The 18273-nt window shown below is 32.6% G+C and overlaps 1 protein-coding gene and 1 long non-coding RNA gene across 5 annotated transcripts; one reads left to right on the top strand and one right to left on the bottom strand.

The window, feature by feature from the left end:
- Positions 1–292: 292 nt before the first annotated feature.
- On the bottom strand, positions 293–3714 carry LOC107887093 (replication protein A 70 kDa DNA-binding subunit B). The gene is made up of 12 exons (XM_016811232.2): positions 3433–3714; positions 3075–3221; positions 2772–2993; positions 2488–2665; positions 2096–2366; positions 1907–2009; positions 1686–1810; positions 1517–1595; positions 1293–1437; positions 977–1137; positions 769–889; positions 293–666 (listed from the first exon to the last, which is right to left on the bottom strand). Exons 1-12 carry the CDS (start codon positions 3558–3560, stop codon positions 466–468), a joined length of 1881 nt encoding a protein of 626 aa, XP_016666721.1. The 5' UTR covers positions 3561–3714; the 3' UTR covers positions 293–465.
- Positions 3715–5247: 1533 nt separating this feature from the next.
- LOC107887094 (uncharacterized) lies at positions 5248–17127 on the top strand. 4 transcript variants are annotated; one of them, XR_005915855.1, is made up of 7 exons: positions 5248–5459; positions 5888–5951; positions 6025–6087; positions 6170–6530; positions 6630–6756; positions 16028–16108; positions 16227–17126. It is a non-coding gene; the product is annotated as an uncharacterized lncRNA (long non-coding RNA). The 4 variants fall into 4 exon arrangements; XR_005915856.1 differs by having other exon boundaries at positions 5249–5459; positions 16028–17127; XR_001680998.2 differs by lacking the exons at positions 16028–16108; positions 16227–17126 and adding an exon at positions 11912–12110 and having other exon boundaries at positions 5249–5459.
- Positions 17128–18273: the final 1146 nt, after the last annotated feature.

Here is an 18273-nt window from a genome sequence, read left to right as displayed (position 1 = left end):
ATATAAAAAATAAAAAATATATAATTGTTAATATTTTATATTATCAAATAATACATTTATATTTAAAATATAAAAAAAATTATGTGAAATCTAATTTCAACAATTCAATTTTTATGTGTAATCAAAATCGATTTTGTATCATATTTTTTGGACCAAAACCAACAAATATCAATGGCTTCATTACTTGCAGGATCAAATTGTAGTAAACTTCTACTCCCAAGTCTCATCATGCTAAAAAACCAAAATAAAATGGATTTTGCTTGTAACATAACTTTCTGAAGAATCAATAAAATACCAAAACAAATAATTAAAGATTTTAGACTCAGGAACACAATAGTACAAAAAGGAAAACTTATAACTGGTTTTCCTGAATCATAAAGCCATAAACATAGATCTAAACTACATAGTAAGTTCAATTATAAAATCTACTGAATCCCATCATTTACAACCCAAAACTAAAACAATCTACTGAGGATTTCTCATCTTCTTGATCTCTTCAAGCAGAAACCTGGATTCTTCAGCAAAGTTGATTGGAGCAACAGCCCTTACTGTTATCCTTTGCCGCTTCTCATTGTTATACTCATTTTGAGTAACACTGACTTTGAAAAGATGAGGAACCCAAGTTGCTTCCTTCAACTTTTTTTGGTATCCATCAATATCCCCTTGCTGAAAAATGGAAATTTCATTAGGGAATGAGTCAATATTCTATATCGTATATGCATATGCGTGCATGTGTATGTGTACGTGAACATAGCTATGTTTTTTTACCTCCGACTTGAGTTTATCAAGTTCATCAGCTGAGCATCCAACAATTTTCTCTGCTTGTTCATTAAAGGCTGAAACCCAGGCTTCACCTCTTGTATCAGAGATCTTTGAGACCATTATGTATCTAATTAATGCCAAAAAGAACATTAGAAACGCCATGTACACTACTTGTCAATTGTATAATAGCTTAATATAAAATCCAATATCTCACCTTAAATTACACTCTTCATCATTTTTCTGGCATCCCTCACACCAATAGCCAGATCCAACAGCTTCAGTAACTTTCTTGTTGCATGTTTTGCAAGCACGGTACCACATTGCTTGCTCAGGCCTGATCAAGCTGACAAATGCTTTAATGCTGAAAAATGCAGGCTGCACAAGACATTATACCATCAAAACCATATTTTGTAGTCATCTATGAAGTCAAATGCTGCAACATAAATGACGCTACTATATGTTGAATTGTCTTGTATCATAACAGATTAAAACACAACAATCATAGCATACTTTAATCTACAAAGCAATACCTTTTCATCACCCAAAGATGGGTTACTAGTGATATGAGTAAGGGAAACCCTATCAGTATACATAGACCTTGCCCCAGTCTTGGATGAAGGACTCAAACCTAAGCCGATGGAGGCCATGGAACTCCCTTTCCCTTCCGAATCATACCTTCACAGAAATAAACTTAAATCAGAAAATGCTACTTGAAAAGTAATAAACCATTAGTTTCTCAGCAACAGTAGCTTACCAAGATCTCAACTTCTTTGCTTCAGGTATATCTGGATTAATCATCACACTACTTTTGCCCAATGTTGACAAAGATACACCTAAGATATCAACACCGAGATTTCAGGATAACTATTTCAATGCAAGAATTCTAGTTTATTTTGACAGAAAAGGCTCCAACTTCGTAGTACCTTGAAAATCACTAACTTTGAGTGATTTAATTGCTACTATAGGAGATTTATCAGCATTGTCAAACAATTCCTGGCCAATATTATTTGCAAGCTCATTCCACAAAGAAACGACTACTGTCTTCTTCCTGGCATCCGGAAATGAACAGCATCAGCAAATCATAATTTAAAAAAGAAGAAGGGAAAAGGTAAAAACATATAGCAGTCAATGAGTGAATATTCACGTTTCATCTGCAACAATCAGATCCCTCTTTGGAATATTCTCATTGTCAATCTTCCTTTTAATGTTTGATACAGGGTTGACACTTTGAACAACTCCAATAATATCTGAGATTCAAAGCATTAAAAGCAGCAATGAGTAAGAATCCAAAACGTCAAACAAAGTCTCTAAATTGCTAGGAATGAGCTCTTACCAACAAGCTCCCGTCCATTAACATAAGGGCCTAATTGATCAATAGGGACAAAGTTGAATTTAGTTTCAGGAATAAACGTTTCTTCATTAGAAGCCTCTTCCACCACGGAATTCTCATTCAAAGTCATTTCATAATCATTTTGAACAGTCTTAAACTGTTTGTTTGCAACTTTTAGTGTTCCTCTTGATATGTAGTAGACCTTCCCCAGTTGAAACTTCTCATAGAACTTCCTAGCAGCTTCATTAAACATTGTGGCTTGTATTTGTGTACCCTACAAAATGCAAATATACAATCACTTAGAACTCATTCTCCCATAAGTAGATATGCATCATGCCACAAGTATAAAGCCAAAAAAAAAGGAGAAGAAAAGCACAGGCTATATAGCTGCTTACATCTTCATCTGTTAACTCCACATTGAAAACACAACCTTCTCCTCTAGCATTCTTATAAGTACGCATGTTTCCCTTGCTTGTGAGACGAACTTTAATCATCCAATTGCCCTGGTAAGGATTCAATGAAACAAGAGGATGCACTCTTCTTGTCATTGCCATCCGTGATGATGGAGCCATGCTGGAAGTATAAGAACAAAGTTAAAATTAATAAAGAAACAACTCTAAAAGACAATAGAATATTGACCTTCAAACATTTAAAAAAAAAAAAGAGGAAAGAAATTTACTTTGTTCGTTGCTCATGTACTATTTGAGCCGCAGACTTTGAAACAATTTCCTGCTTTGGCTTCAAAATAATACTAGACACGTCAGCTTTAGCCTCATACCTAGCTTCATTTTCAAGCTTTGGCTTCTTTAAAACAGTGTCATGTTCCTCAGTTTCGACTTCAGCTTTAATTTCTGTCTCAAGTGCAGGAGATACTACCTCGCATTTTGTTACAATCAAATACCTGAAACCCATTTTGAACATCAAGCTTAAGAAACCTTAAAAAAATCAAGGAAACGAGAAGTGAAGGGCAACCAATAGTTACTTTTCAGATTTGTTGGGGATATCATTGAGGGTATAATCAAGAATCCTGACAAGACCCTTGTTCTGGACACTGCCTGTAATGATTTCAGATGACATGTTTGATGGAAAAATCGCTCTCAGTTTCATCTTCCCATCACTTGCATTAAACCTTCAAAACCAAACACCCAACACAATATAATCAGTAAAACGATGTTGCCTGTGAGGTTAAGATCACTACACAATATTTCCATTGAAAATAAATAGCATAGATCCAATAAACTTATGAAGTAAATAAATCCCAGGACTTGTTTGGGTATTAATCAAGTAAAAGGAATGCATATACACAGAATAGATTGATTGAAGAATAGGAAGAAACATACGTGTAACGGTTGCCAGTGAGCTTAAGATCCAAGACCTGAACGATGATTTCAGGGATATCTGAAGAAGAATCGGGAGATGGGTTAGCCAAAATCGTTGAAATCGCATCTTGGCTCAGAGATTTCGCCATTTCTGCTTTTCTTTTTGGTATCTGAGAAAATGCGAGGGCTGAAGGTCGAATATGAAGTGATTTAAGAAGGAAGAAATTGGGAGGGAGATTTGGTGTTTTGAGTGAGTTTCCCGCTCACAATTCCTTTTGGTTTATATTTGGCTTTTAAATAAATATTTTCACCGTTTTAGCGGGAGTTAATATTTATCGTTTCGGGCCCCTTTTTTTTCGAAACTCTGGGGGTGGCGCCAAACGTATTATTAGGCTTCAATTACTGTTTTACCCCTAGGTTAAGTAGATAATTACCACGCGGCCCGCCCAATTGACATTTTTAAAATGGTTATATTATTATTTGGGGCCTGAACTTATTTTTTTTTTCAATTTAGCCTGTACTTGGTAATTATTCTCATATTACGGCCTAAACTAGGCAATTGTTCTTGTTTTAGATCTTGTACCTTTTTTTGTCCAAGTTAATCTTTGAAATTGCCTATTGTTCTCATATTAGGCCCTGAACTTGATAATTATTTTTACATTAGGGTTTTCAAAAAAATATCATAGATTAACTTGAAAAAAAAATTAAGGCTTCAATATAGGAATAATTGCTAAGTTCAAAGATTAATTTGGACAAAAAAAAGTTTAAGCCCAATATGAGAATAATTACTAAGCTCAAGGATCAACTTAAACAAAAAAAAATTCAAATGCTGATATGGAAAGAGTTGCTAAATTCATACCCAAAAAGTGATTTAAATCTTTTCAAAACCTCTATATTGAAATTAGGATAAATTATATCATTAGTCATTTCACTATTAGTATTTTTTTTTGTCATCAAACTATAAAAATTTTTAATTTCGTCATTAATGTTTTCGATCAGTTCTATTTTGATTACTCTTTGTTAAATTGTTAATGGAAATTATGAGTTATTTTTTTAAAAATTTGGTATAATAACACATTTAGTCATCAATATTTACACAATCTATAAATTTGATATTAATTCTAAATAATTCAAAAAAATTTACTCTCCATATTTACAGATTTTATTAATTTGATCCTTAAATACACATGTTGACCGTAAATTCGAATTATAAATCAGCTGTCTTGCTTTATGAGAGATTGAGTGTGCTCATGTCCAAGACCTATTTAGGGAAAGAAATTTCATGTTTTGTAGTCTCATTGAAATATGTTGTTGTTTATGGTTTGATGCAAAAAGAAAAAGGATTCATTGATGATGGATGGTGAATAATGAATTGAGATGGTGGCGAAGAGCTTGAACAACACTCGGAATCCTGTCAATGCTCTTCTGTTCCTTAAGGGTGTTCTATGTGATGTTGATTCAGGTCTGTTCTAAAAATTCACTCCCATAATCTATAAAATTATAAAATTACATTTTTAGGGTAAAAGTTATACTACAAGTCAATTTACATTTTAGTCTATCTATTTAAAAATAAATTAATTAATTCCTGTATATTAGATCAAAAAACGAACTTTTTTTTTTGTTAAAAATTCTATCAATTTATTCTTTTTTTTGTACTAAAAGATTCAACTGGATTTTTATTAATAAAATAAACAAGCTAAACAAAAATGGGTGAAGTCCATAAATAAAAGCCCAAATAAAATACAAAGCTTGCACATATAGCAAAGCCGGCCTAATAAAATTAAATGGTCCATGAATCTGAAAAATTAAAAAAACAAAACAAGAAACCTAATAAGTCTTGTCCAGTCAAATCCACAGCTGGATCTTCAATGTGTCGTCTTTTCATGCCCTCTCCAACATTGTGACGGTAGCAGTTTCCAAGGGCAGCAATTAATTTTTCCTATTACCTCTTCCAAACGGTCATTCATCTCCATTTTATTTCAATCCGATTCTCTAGGCCTCCATTCTTCCGATGCTTGGCGAGCAAATTTTGGAAGTCCTCCTACCAGGTAATGGTTATCTCCTCTCTTTAGCGCCTCTTTCGCCAAAGTATGAGCGTAGAAATTTTCTGTTTTGGGTATGAAATGAAACTTTATCTCTTGAAATCTACCTTTCTTACGCTGAATATCTCTGATGATCACACCGATGTTTGATTTGTCTATCTCTGTGTTCTGGCATTTTTTAATTACAGTCTTTGAATCTCCCAAAAATTCCAGTTTATTAAGACCCATGAATAACCTTAACTTGACTGCTTGTAACCCTGTATACGCCTCTACCACAAATGGATTTTCGATTTCAAAATGGATGGTCGTCTTTAATGCTAGAATTCTCCTTTCCGCGTCTCGTACTATTAGTCCTAAGGCCGATCTGAAGGCTTATTGGTCAAAAGCTGCGTCAAAATAAATTGTGACCTCTGATTTTCTTCTTTCCTGTGTAGCATCTCCATTAGACTGAACAATAAGTCGCTTCTCTTTGATCCCGTGCAACTCATAAATATAACTGTAAGTTTGCTTCGCAATGTCCCTCCCTGACACATTTATTTTATCATATATTAACCGATTCCTGTTGAACCAGACTAGCCAAAGTCCGCAGCAAAAATAGTGAATCTGTTCAGTCGTTCCCTAATTAAAAACTCAGGTAAGCCATTCCCACACATTCTGGTAATTATGATTAAGTACCCATGAGAGCTTTAAATGATTCCAAACCTCTCTTGTCATAGGACACTACTGAAAAATATGATAATTGTTTTCCTCATTTTGTTGGCATCGAGGGCAAAGAGCATTATCTACTGCTTTCTTCTGCTTGAGATTGACTAATGAAGGGATGAAATTCCAAGATATTCTCCATAATGTTAATGTAACTTTTGAAGGGATGTATAGCTTCCACAATTTTTTGTAAAAGTTATTAGTCTCAGTCTGTAAATTAAGATTATTAGGATCCTTGTTAGTCTCTTGTAATAGTTTATAGAAACTTATTACCGAGAACTCACTAGAAAACTCCCCCTCCAAACTTGAAAGTCCTCGTGTGCTAACTCTGCCAGTGGGATCTGCAAAATTTTCCTCTCAATTTCCAGTTGAAAGGTAATCATTACAACATCTGTGTTCCAAGTTCTATTATTGATTTCTATTAAATCTGACACTAACTTGATGTTTTCTTGATTTCCATGATGTTGCAAACAGTCTGTTTCGTTTCCTAATATCCACAAATATCCCAATACAGAAATTTTATCACCTATTCCAACCCTTCAGCATAAGCCTTTCTCCAAGAGACCTCTTACTGCCCAAACGCTTCTCCAAGTAAGCGAAGGTAAATTCCCTAACCGAGCTTTATAAAAATCTGAGTTGGGATATATTTTGCTTTCAAGACACACGCTAATAATGAATCTGGAAAATTAACAAGACGCTAACCTTGTTTTGCTAACAACGCTATATTAAATTTTGCAATATCACAAAAACCAAGTCCACCATCTTCTTTTAACGAACATAATTCCTTCCAAACACACTAAGGAATTCCTTTTTTATTTCAACCTCTTTGCCACCAGAATTTAGCTATAATTCTCTTCAACTCGGTACAAAAGGATTTAGGGAGTAAAAAATGAGCCATAGTGTAGGTAGGGATAGACTGTAGAATGGCTTTAATGAAAATTTCTTTTCCTCATTGTGAAAGATGTCTTATACTCTAATTTTGGATCCTTTGTTTGAATCTATCTTTTAAAGCTTGGAAAGACGATCTTTTCTTCCTTCCCACCAAATTTGGAAGCCCTAAATACCATTCTGGATCTGTTGATCTTCATACACCAAGGATGCTTGAGACTGATGTTTTGACCTCATCTTGTGTATTTGAACTGAAGAACACCGTTAAATTTTCATAATTAACACACTTTCCTAAGCATATTTCATATTCTTTTAAAATCAATTTGAGAGATTGCGCTCCTCCATCAGTAGCTTATGTAAACAGAATGCAATCGTTCTCAAAGAGTAAGTGAGAAATAGATGGCCCACTTCGACTTGCTTTCACTCATTTAAGAATTTTCCTCACTATCCTCATCAGGCTAGAAAGACCTTTCCCACAAAATAGAAACAAAAATGGACTTAAAGGATCTTCTTGCCATAAACCTCTAGAAGGATAAAAAGTTTCCCCTGTATTTCCATTAAGAACAACAAAATACGAAACTGTGGACACACTTTTCATTAGAGACTCGACCTATCCTGTATCAAACCCCATTTTCTTCATAATCTCTTTCACAAAATTCCATTCAACTCTGTCATATGCCTTGCTCATATCTAACTTTATCGCCATTAGACCCTTTATTCCCAATTTCTTTTGCTTTAAGATATGCAGTATTTCGTATGAAAGCAATACATTGTCAAAAATCAACCTCCCTGGTACAAAAGCACTTTGTGCTAAATCAATACATTTTCCAACCACTACCCGAAGCCGATTGGCAATCACCTTAGCTATCAATTTATACAGCACATTGCATAGACTTGTAGGTCGAAATTGAATAATACTAGTAGGGTTAGAAATTTTTGGTATGAGCACAATGTTTGTTTTATTGATGAAGCCTAAGTCCATATCTCCGTTCAGTTTCTGAAGGCAAAATTCTAAAACATCCTCACCAATAATGGGCCAACACTTTTGATAAAATAAGGCTGGAAATCCATCATCTCCTGGTGCTTTTGTGGGACCTAATTCTGATAAAGCTTCCCATATCTCGTCTTTTGTATACCTTGATGTTAATATTCGATTGTCTTATTTGGAAACACATCAATCAATGCCAGATAGAATTTGATCCAAATTTCCTTGCGCAACTGTCGAGAATAATTTCTGAAAATAATCTCTCGCGATTTCCCCCATGTCCTTATCTTTTTCTGTTATCTTGTCATCTTCAAATTGCATTTTCTGAATCGGATTTCTCATTTTCCTTTGAGTTGCTTGTTTATGAAAAAATGCAGTATTTCTGTCTCCAAGTTTCAACCAATTAATCCGAGCCCTCTGTTCCCAGTAACATTCATCCTTCTCAATTTCAAAATTCAACAGAATTTTAGTATCTATTATATCTGCCAGATTTTCGTCGTTTCTATCAGCTTCCAATAAAGTTGACAATTTGGAGGTGAACACCTCCTTTTTAAACTTTCTACTTCTGCTAATCTACTTTGTCCATCCCTCTAAATCTTTCCTCATATTCTCCAACTTGTGTAAAAGATCTCCATTTGAATTTTCCCAAATTCTTCAGACCTCCTCTAAAAACGTATATTCCAAAATCCACCAAGCTTCAAACTTAAAATTCTTAGCAATCTGTCTTCTCTTTCTCCTATATGTAGAGATGAGTAAAGGGCAATGATCTGAAAAGGAATAAGTAAGGTGTTGAATTGACAATTAAGGAAACAAAGATATCCATTCTTTAGTCACTACACCATTATCTAATCTCTCCTGAATATTCGTTTCTAGCAAGTTATCCCTCTCCCAAGTAAACCATCTTCCTGAGTATCCTACATCAATCAAGTTACAGTCTTCTAACACTTTTCAAAAAGCTTCCGTCCTTCTCTCATCTCTAGATAATCCACCTTTCTCTTCAAACCCATATAGAATCTCATTAAAGTCCCCACAAACCAGCCAAGGGTAATCACCATTATTTCGTAAACGTTTCAAAAGATGCCATGATTCATCCCTATCATGTGTGTAAGGAGAGCTATAGAACCCTGTAAATCTCTATTTTTTCCCATCATCTGTATCTCCAATTAACACCTCAATATGTCGAATTGAATAACTTTGAAGCTTTATATCAAACGCCCCTCGCTATGCTAAACATAATCCTCCTTTGGAACCAACCGCATCCACTTCCACTCCATAATGAAAACCACAACTACGTTGAACTTTCTCCATCTGACTACTATTTAATTGTCTCCATAAAGAAGACTATATGGGGACTTTGAAACCTCAGCGTATGCCAAAGTCTTCGAACTGTCCGTGGATTCCCCAGTCCACAGACATTCCAGGTCAATATTTTTATTGCGTCTGGTCGGCTTGCCTTTTGGCAGCTACCGATAATAACTGGTTGATTTTCGGTATCCTTCTATTTCTATTTGCCATAGTGTTAGTCTCTTCAATCACTCATCTAGCCTTTTTTTTGCCTTATTCCCCCATTAACAAAGTATCTTCTTAGTCATGATCCATAACGTTTTGGATTTGACTAGATACAAAGTTTCCCCCCAAGCTGTGGAGATGGCATTATTCCTTCTAAACTTAAACCCAGTATATGGTCAATCGCCTTTATGCTTTCATCTTCTTTAGCGACCCCCTCATTGTAAATTCTTGATTTTGTCCTCCACCATTTACCCTACCAAACACACTCTCTTCCCCTCTTAGCCAAACACTATTCATTGCTTGAGCTCTTTTTGATTGGGCACATAGAGTTAGGTCCCAACCCATCTCAGTAACTTCCACCCCTAACATCATATTTGCTTTACAAAATGAATCACTATGCCCTAACTTGCCACAATAAAAATAGAATAAAAATAATATTTCACATTTAAATCTGACATAAGAACATTTACCACCGAACCATGACTTGTTTCTTTATTTTAGGAGGCCTTCGAGCATAAACTTAAACACGTATCCTCATAAAATTTCTATTTTCCTTTCCCAAACTTGAACACTCGTATTCCATAAAATATCCATGAAATTTCCTAATTGCACAGTTAAATTTTCAAAATAAAATCCTATGGGAACGTCATAAACTTGTACCCAAAATGGTGTAGAAATTAAAGGGACTGTTAATGGATCCTCCCCCATTGCAACTTGTGTAAAATCAATAAATGATTATTAAAAGATCACGGTGATCACTTTAAAACCCTTTTCATATCCATGATATGATAAAATTGGAATAAATACCTTTTCTCCCCCAGATTACAAATCTAAACCCCTCGAATGGGATGTCATATATTAGCCATGGTGTTCTTCATTACTGGAAAATGTATGTTAATGGCTGTTAAAAAACAACCCACCAAGCATAAATCCTCCTATTCCCTTCTTGAACCTGGATCTGCTTGTAATTGTAAAACTGCTTCTTCCTCTTCATTAAGGGATGATCCAACAAACTCCGTTTCCATTGATTCGAATTCAATCTATACCTTGATAACTTTTGCTAATAACTCCAATAAATCTGCATCAACTATCGCAACCAAAATAAGAGAACGAAACAAAATAACAAAGAAAAACCTAGAAAAAATCGTGCCAAGAGGGCAGACAAAAGCGTGCTAGGGTAGCAGACCTTGAAATTGATTATCAATTTATACTGTTAAAAACTAGTCTTATATCTCAAAATGACGTATATGTGGCATGCCATGTGTAACTATTGATTTATTTCATTAGCTATGTCAATTTTTAATAGTGAAAATTGATAAAATTTTTAATAGAAATGACTAATTTGCTCTTTTATCTAACATCTAAGGGCTAATTAACTCATTTTTTCGAGTAAAATGGATAAAATGCAATCTAACTCTTTGATGTGATTTGGCTCGGGAAGATGGAGTTGAATTCACGTTGTTGCTTGATCATCGATGAGAAGAGTCGTTCACAAAATTATCGGTTTGTTTGTAACGCCTTAAGATGATGGTTATTAATGAAATGGGTTCAAAGTGGCTAGGTATAAGATAGTAGGTTTGGCTAGATAGAGACAAAGTTAGAAGATATGTGGATAGCTTGGTTTTAAGATAATAGGATAAACAAAGAAGGATAATGGAAATGGATAAACGAACTTAAACTTCAGGAGCAATTCAACATTAAAGAGTGTCACCCCGGTTCTTATATTGTTTAAGGTGATAAAGATAGATGGTAGAAAGATAGTTGAACGCCACACCAATGCTTGGTGATAAGTTCAGAAACAAGTTTGGGTTGACGCTACTAGCGAGCTAGATAAGTCACTCGAGACTTGTACGAAATTGGAGAGGAATTTAACCTCACAAGAACAAATGTTCATTCAATAAGTTGGCAAAAGTCTCTTACAATTAAAAAATGCTAAGTATTTATAGCCTAACATATGATAACCGAATAGAAAAAATAACTAGCTTAAAGGCTAAGTAATTCGACTATGAATGCACTTGAATATTCTAGAACAAATCATTAAAAGACTAAGTCCACATTTGGCTGAATGGAGCTTCAATAGTCAGGTTCTTCCTTCCCTTTGCTGTGCATGAATTTTTAGCATAGAAGAAAGCTTCAAGTGCCTTGTATGAGCACCAAAAGTTTCATTCATCTCATTGGGTCATTCATGCACTTGCATGTAACATTTATTCTCATAAATAGTCACTTTAATGGAATGTAGGTTTATGAACAGTAGCATGTATCTTGTAAATTAGTCCTCCCCATTGTGCATGCATGTTGTTAATTTCATGGGCTGAATTTATGTGTTAATTCCCTCCTTGGACGTTCTTGAATTCATCTATTCATGCATGTATAGAAGCTGATTGGTCAAAACAAGGTGGGAACATGTTCAAGGCTGCCTTGGGAGCTAATCAGTCAACTTTGGAATTAATTGGTAGCTACTCCTTGGCCGAATGGGTGCTTAGGGAAGCCAACAATCAGTTCAAAATGCATGTAACAAGTCATTCATGACTCCTTCTTGGCCTTGAACCTGGACGTGCATGAATCTTTCCAAACATTGAACCAAGCCGTGCATGCACCTAACTTTAAATGCTCTTTTAAATTCGGCTGCACCTACAAAATTCATGAACACATTAAATCAAATGCATATTCAGCTGAACATAATTAAAACAACAACTAGACAACTTAAATAACAAATTAAACTAAATGGGACACAATTAATTTTAGACTAGCTAACACATTAAATTCAGCTAACTCAAATAAGTGAAAACAATTTTAATGAGCTGATTTGAGCTAGGATATTCGGCTATAAGCTGTAATAAATAAAATAAAATAAACATTTAATTTATTTAATGATTAAAAAAATGAGCTGAAATGAAATTGAATTGAGCTAAAATGAGCTGAAATAAGATCAAGTGAGCTGATTGGAGCTGAGTTGAGTTCGAGGAGCTAGAGACGAGTTGAGATCAGCTTGCATTAAGGTGCAAGGAGCCTTTAACAAATTGGCCTGGACTTCTTCTTTGTCATAGAGCTCAATGTCACTCCAAAATTGAGCTAATAATGTCCAAATAACTTCTTGAAGATGCTTACCCGGGCGTGCTTACATCACTCTTGATACAATGGCCTTCATTTATTTTTACCCATTTTTAGTAAGCAAGGTTTATTACCTATACCCATCTATTAAAGTAAGGTCCAAAAGATCTTCATCGTGCTGACACCTAGCACACACCCATAATGCTTTTTTTTATGCTTTAGATTGTAAAAAACCCTCAAATTAAAAAAAAACAATTAATCCCCTTTTTTTTTCCACTCAATTAGGTACATAAACTTTCAAAATGCATAAAAAAAGCACTTAAACTTAAAAAAAATAAAAAAATAAAGCTTTTTTTTTTGCACTTAATAGCCAAAGTGTATCAAAAAGCCCTTTTGACCGCCCCTAATTTTTTTCAATTAAAGTCACCACGTATCACAACCACAGCGTGACATAAGTCAAAAAATAATAAAAAAAAAAATTAATAAAAGTTATAAAAATTATTAAATTTTAATAAAAATATAAGAAATATTTAATTTTTATTTAAAATTAGAAAAATAATTATAAAAAATATTAAAAATATATAGAAATATATAAAATTTTATAGAGTCGTAAGAAAATGATAAAATGTAAAGAAATATAAAATTTGTAAAATAATTATAAAAATTATCATACCAAAAAATTTTATAATTTATTTATAACTTTTATTAATTTTTATTTTTATCATTTTTCGCCACATGTCACGTTGTGTTGCAACACATGATGACTTTAACTGAAAAAAATTGGAGATTGTTAACTTTAACGGTCAATGGTTGAAGTTAATGGTTAAAGGGCCTTTTTGATGCATTTTATAATTTTTTTATGATTTTTATAAAATTTTATATTTTTTATATTTTTTTACCATTTATATATATATTTTAATTTTAGTAAATTTTAAATATTTCTATATTTATTATTAAATTTTAGTAATTTTATAACTTTATTTATTTTTATTTTTTATAATTTTTTGTCACATGTGACGCACTGGTTGTGACACAGGATAACTTTAACTAAAAAAATTATGGTCAAAGATCCTTTTTTATGCATTTTGGCAATTTAGTGCCAAAAAAAAAGAGTAAGGGCTTAATTGTTTTTTTTTAAAGTTTGAGGGTCTTTTTGATACGTTTTGAAAGTTTGAATACTCAATTGAGTGCCAAAAAAAAAGAGTAAGGGCTTAATTTTTTTTCAAGTTTGAAGGCTTTTTACACCTTTAAGACTTTTTTTTTACATTTTTATTAAAGTGGTTTTTTTTCAATTTTGGTGGTTTTTTTTTCAATTTTGGTCCTAGTATGCTTAAATTTGAAATTTAATACTTTTTCTAATGTAATTTGGTCTCTATATTTTTATAATGTTATTATTTACTTTAATATTTTTATAATGTAATTAATTAATTCAAATAGTTAATATTGTTAACTTTTCAATTAAAATGTAACGTGATTATATATAATTTGAAAGTAGATTTATAAATTTAATAAGTAGAGAGATTAAACTCTTAAAAATAAAAGGACTAAATTCCAAATATACAAAGTGTAGAGAATTAAGAGTCACGGTTGCTTGAACGGAATCGGTCAAGGCATCGATTTAGAGAGAGGCATAAAGCCAGTTGATTTGCAAACAGTACAAACCAGTTGAACCAAGCTAAAAATTTGATTGAATTATTTTTTTAATATATTTTTCTTTTTTAAATGATTTATTCAATTGAACCATGTGAACAAGTGGGTTGACTAGTTTGATCACTGATCCGGTTCTGAAAAAATTTCTTAGAGTATATTTTAATTTTTAAATTTTTACTCTATAATTTAATATTGTTGAGGATAAACTCGGTTAAGCAACGAACAAGTAAAATAACAAAGAAAATTGAAAAGATCAAACACACATATTTTACATGGAAAATCCCTCCGAATAGGATAAAAATCCAAAGATAAATTTACTAAAATGGAAAAAACGAAGAGTACAAAAGATGGAAATAAAACTAAACTTTGAAACTTGAAAAAAGAACCCTAAAAATGTAAACACAAATCTCTGAAAGTTTGAAAAGCTAATACCTAAATGTGTTATGGCTTATTTTTCTAGGGTGGAAATGGGCATATTTGTATGCTAAATTTTTAGGTCAAATAAATTAAAATAACCTACATTAATCAAAGTTTAAGTGGGAAACTAATATTAATATAACCGACACTAATAAGAGTTTAAGTGAGAAACTAAAAACAAAGTTTAATATGAGAAGAAAAGTAAAAAAATACGAGACATAACTCCACAAATCTCCACCTGTACTCGTATTTCCACAACGCCTTCTCTGCCAAAGCCCGCCACGAGCTTATCTCAAACTATGCAAGATATTAGGTGAGTCGAAGCTGGAAGTCTTTTAGTCTTCGACTTGTGCACTGCCAAATCAAATCTGACATAAGTCTGATTTCCATGAACGCAGTGCCATATCTTGTCAAAACATACATCCAAAAAAGAACATATCTTACATGAAACAATCATACCTTTTTCCCTCCTATGACCAAGTTGTCTTCACTTCAAACGAGTCATCTTCGACTCCTTAATAGATGAGGGATGTTCTGTTTCACCAGTCATCGTACATTGACCATTCCAGAACATAAAGTCTGTCAATCTTTTTATCTTTCATCAAAACAAGAGCCCCACAGGATACTTTAATGTCGCTTGAATCGATGTTAATTTTACAACCCTTCGAGTCCAAAATTCCCAAGGAGATGAGATTTTTCTTTAAGTCAGGCACATGCTTGACATCTGATAGTGTTCTAATTGTCTCTTCATGCATCCTGATATGAATAGTACCAATACTAGTTACCTTATTGGGTGAACCATTCCCCATGCGTACAACTCCACCTTCAATTGAACTGTATGTGGAGAACCAATCCCTATTAAGACACATGTGAAAAGAACACATCGATTCCAGGATCCACTCAGATGTAAGCTTGAAGCTTTCACTTGTTGAAACCAACAAGAAATCATCACCCTTGTCATTGGCCAAATTAGTACCAACTAAATCTTCATCGTTGCTCTCAGTATTATTTTATTTCGCAGTTTGTAACAATTTGCCTTAACATGACCTAACTTCTTACAATAGTGAGATCTTTTGTCTCGCTTCCTTGATGCTACCAAAATTGAGGCTTGCGTATTGGCTTGCTATCAGAACCAAACTCATTGTCGAGTTTTTCTTTTCTTAATAGATGACCCTTCATATCCTCGAATGATAGATTATCTCCGTCATAAATCAATGTCTCTCTGAAAGACTTGTATGAAGAGGGTAAATAGCACAATAATAACATAGTTTGATCTTCATCATTAATCTAAACCTCAACATTTTTTATACCATTCAAAAGAGTGATAAATTGACTAATCTGACCTCTAAGGTGCTCACTTTTGTCCATGTAGAATGTATATAGACGTTGTTTCAATACCAACTGGTTAGCCAAAGACTTTGTTACGTAGAGGGTTTCTAACCCTTTCCACAAGGTGAATGTCGTTTTCTCCATCAAAACCTCCTGCAACGTATTATTTGTTAGACATAATTGAACTGTGGATAGAGCTTTTTTATCTAACCTATCTCATTCTAATTTATCCATGTTTGTAGGCTTCTTCTCTGTAAAGACCTACTCAGAATCATTCTGAATCAGAATTGTCATCATCCGACCTTGTCATAGATTGAATTTTGCGATGCCATCAAACTATTAAACATCAAACCTTGATGCTACCATATCTAAATGGGTTGATTGCAAAAATCAAACTAGCTCTGATATCAGTTTTTTAGGATAAACCTGGTTAAGTAATGAATAAGTAAAATAACAAATAAATTTGAAAATATTGAACACAAATATTTTACATTAAAAAACTCATTCGAAAGGATAAAAAGTCACAGGCAAAGATAATTTCACTAAAATGACAAAAATAAACAGTACAAAAGATGGAGATAAAATTAAACCCCAAAATCCTAAAGAAGAACTTTCAAAATATAAACACAAAAATTGTTTGAAAACTTGAAAAACTAGTACTTAAATGTGTTATAGGTTATTTTTCTGGGGTGAAAAATGGTCTATTTATAGGCTAAATTTATAGGTTAAATAAGATTAAAATAACCTACACTAATTAGATTTGAAGTGGGAAACTACTATTAAAATAACCTACACTAATCAAAGTTTAAGTGGGAAACTAAAAACAGAGTTTGACGGAGAAGAAAAACGGAAAAATATGAGGTATAACTCCACAAATATAAACAAATAATCAACCTAGCACAAAGAGTGAGTCGACCATACAAGTATAAATTAAAGTTGAAGCCATTTTTGAACCATGTCTTTGACTTAAAGTTGTAAGACTCGAAGACCATTCTTTTGCACAAGACACTACCTTTTTCATCTATTGCAGAAGACTTTAACCTATTGAACGTTGATGTTTATTTACATATTAAACTGGAATGTTGAACTTATGTCATCTTACTTTTTTAAGGATAAATATTAAAACTGCACATGAATTTTGATTTGGTGTAATTATACATGTGAAACTTTAATTGTGGTTTAAATGCATGCATGAAATGTTAAATTTTGTATCAACTATACACATTCAAAGAAATAAACACATCAATTTATTTATATATTAGAAAAATATAATTATTTATGTACGCAATATGTAAACGTAAAATGGTTCTATAATGATAATTGTGTTATGATTTGTGAAAACTGAATCAAATGAAAATCTCGCATATAAAATTTCACAAAATCAAAATTGTGTATACCATTGCACATTTGATTAAAGTTTATGTAAGTTTTTGAGATTTATCCCCTCTTTATAAGATTTTTAACATGAAATTGACATTTTTGTATTATTTGAAATCATAGGTTTTGGATCTAATTTACAATTCTAATTTATGATAAATATGTGTTTGATGACTAAATTGATAAAATTTGTAAACGTAGAGGTTTAGGATTAGGATTAAACTGATAGGTTGTGTAAGTATTAAGGACTAAACTTGTTATTGTGCCAATTAAAAAAGGCAACCTTATCATTTTCGTTCATGGTTTAACGAAGAGTGACCAAAACAAAATCAATCGAAAAAGTTAATGACGAAATTGAAGGTTTTGTAGCTTGGTGATTAAAAAAGAAACACGATAATAGTTTAATGACTAATGGTGTAGTTACCCTAATTTAAATTACAACTTTGGAACAAGTATCCAAGAGTGTTGTTTTTATTTGGGCTAATATAGATGTAGTTTGTTCCATGAACTCGTCCATAAGTATTTGGTCGGTATCTAATTTTTTTATTTGGTTGAAACATTATTAGTTTATGCTAACATGACGCTGATAACCGGTCACATGATGACATGTGGCAACCTCTCATTATGACACATGAAAAATATGAATAAAAAATCTTTAAAAAATATTTTTCCCCTATTAAGAATGAAATAAACAAATGATTGTCCAGGTTCATCCGAATCTAGACAAATTCAAGATGCACTTTTATTAATTTTATATGTTTTTAGTTTTTTTAATAAAAATATAATATTTTATATTATTATTTTGAAATTTTAAAAAATAGAAACTTTACAAATATAAAAATTCATAAAAAAATATAAAACATTATTCACATCAACAATGAACTTGGACAACCATTTGTCCAAATTCATACT

This window comes from Gossypium hirsutum, chromosome A03, assembly GCF_007990345.1.
Source record: "Gossypium hirsutum isolate 1008001.06 chromosome A03, Gossypium_hirsutum_v2.1, whole genome shotgun sequence".
Classification (NCBI taxonomy): domain Eukaryota; kingdom Viridiplantae; phylum Streptophyta; class Magnoliopsida; order Malvales; family Malvaceae; genus Gossypium; species Gossypium hirsutum.
Note: the sequence above shows the minus strand (reverse complement) of the source record. Positions and strands in the feature narration are given on the sequence as shown.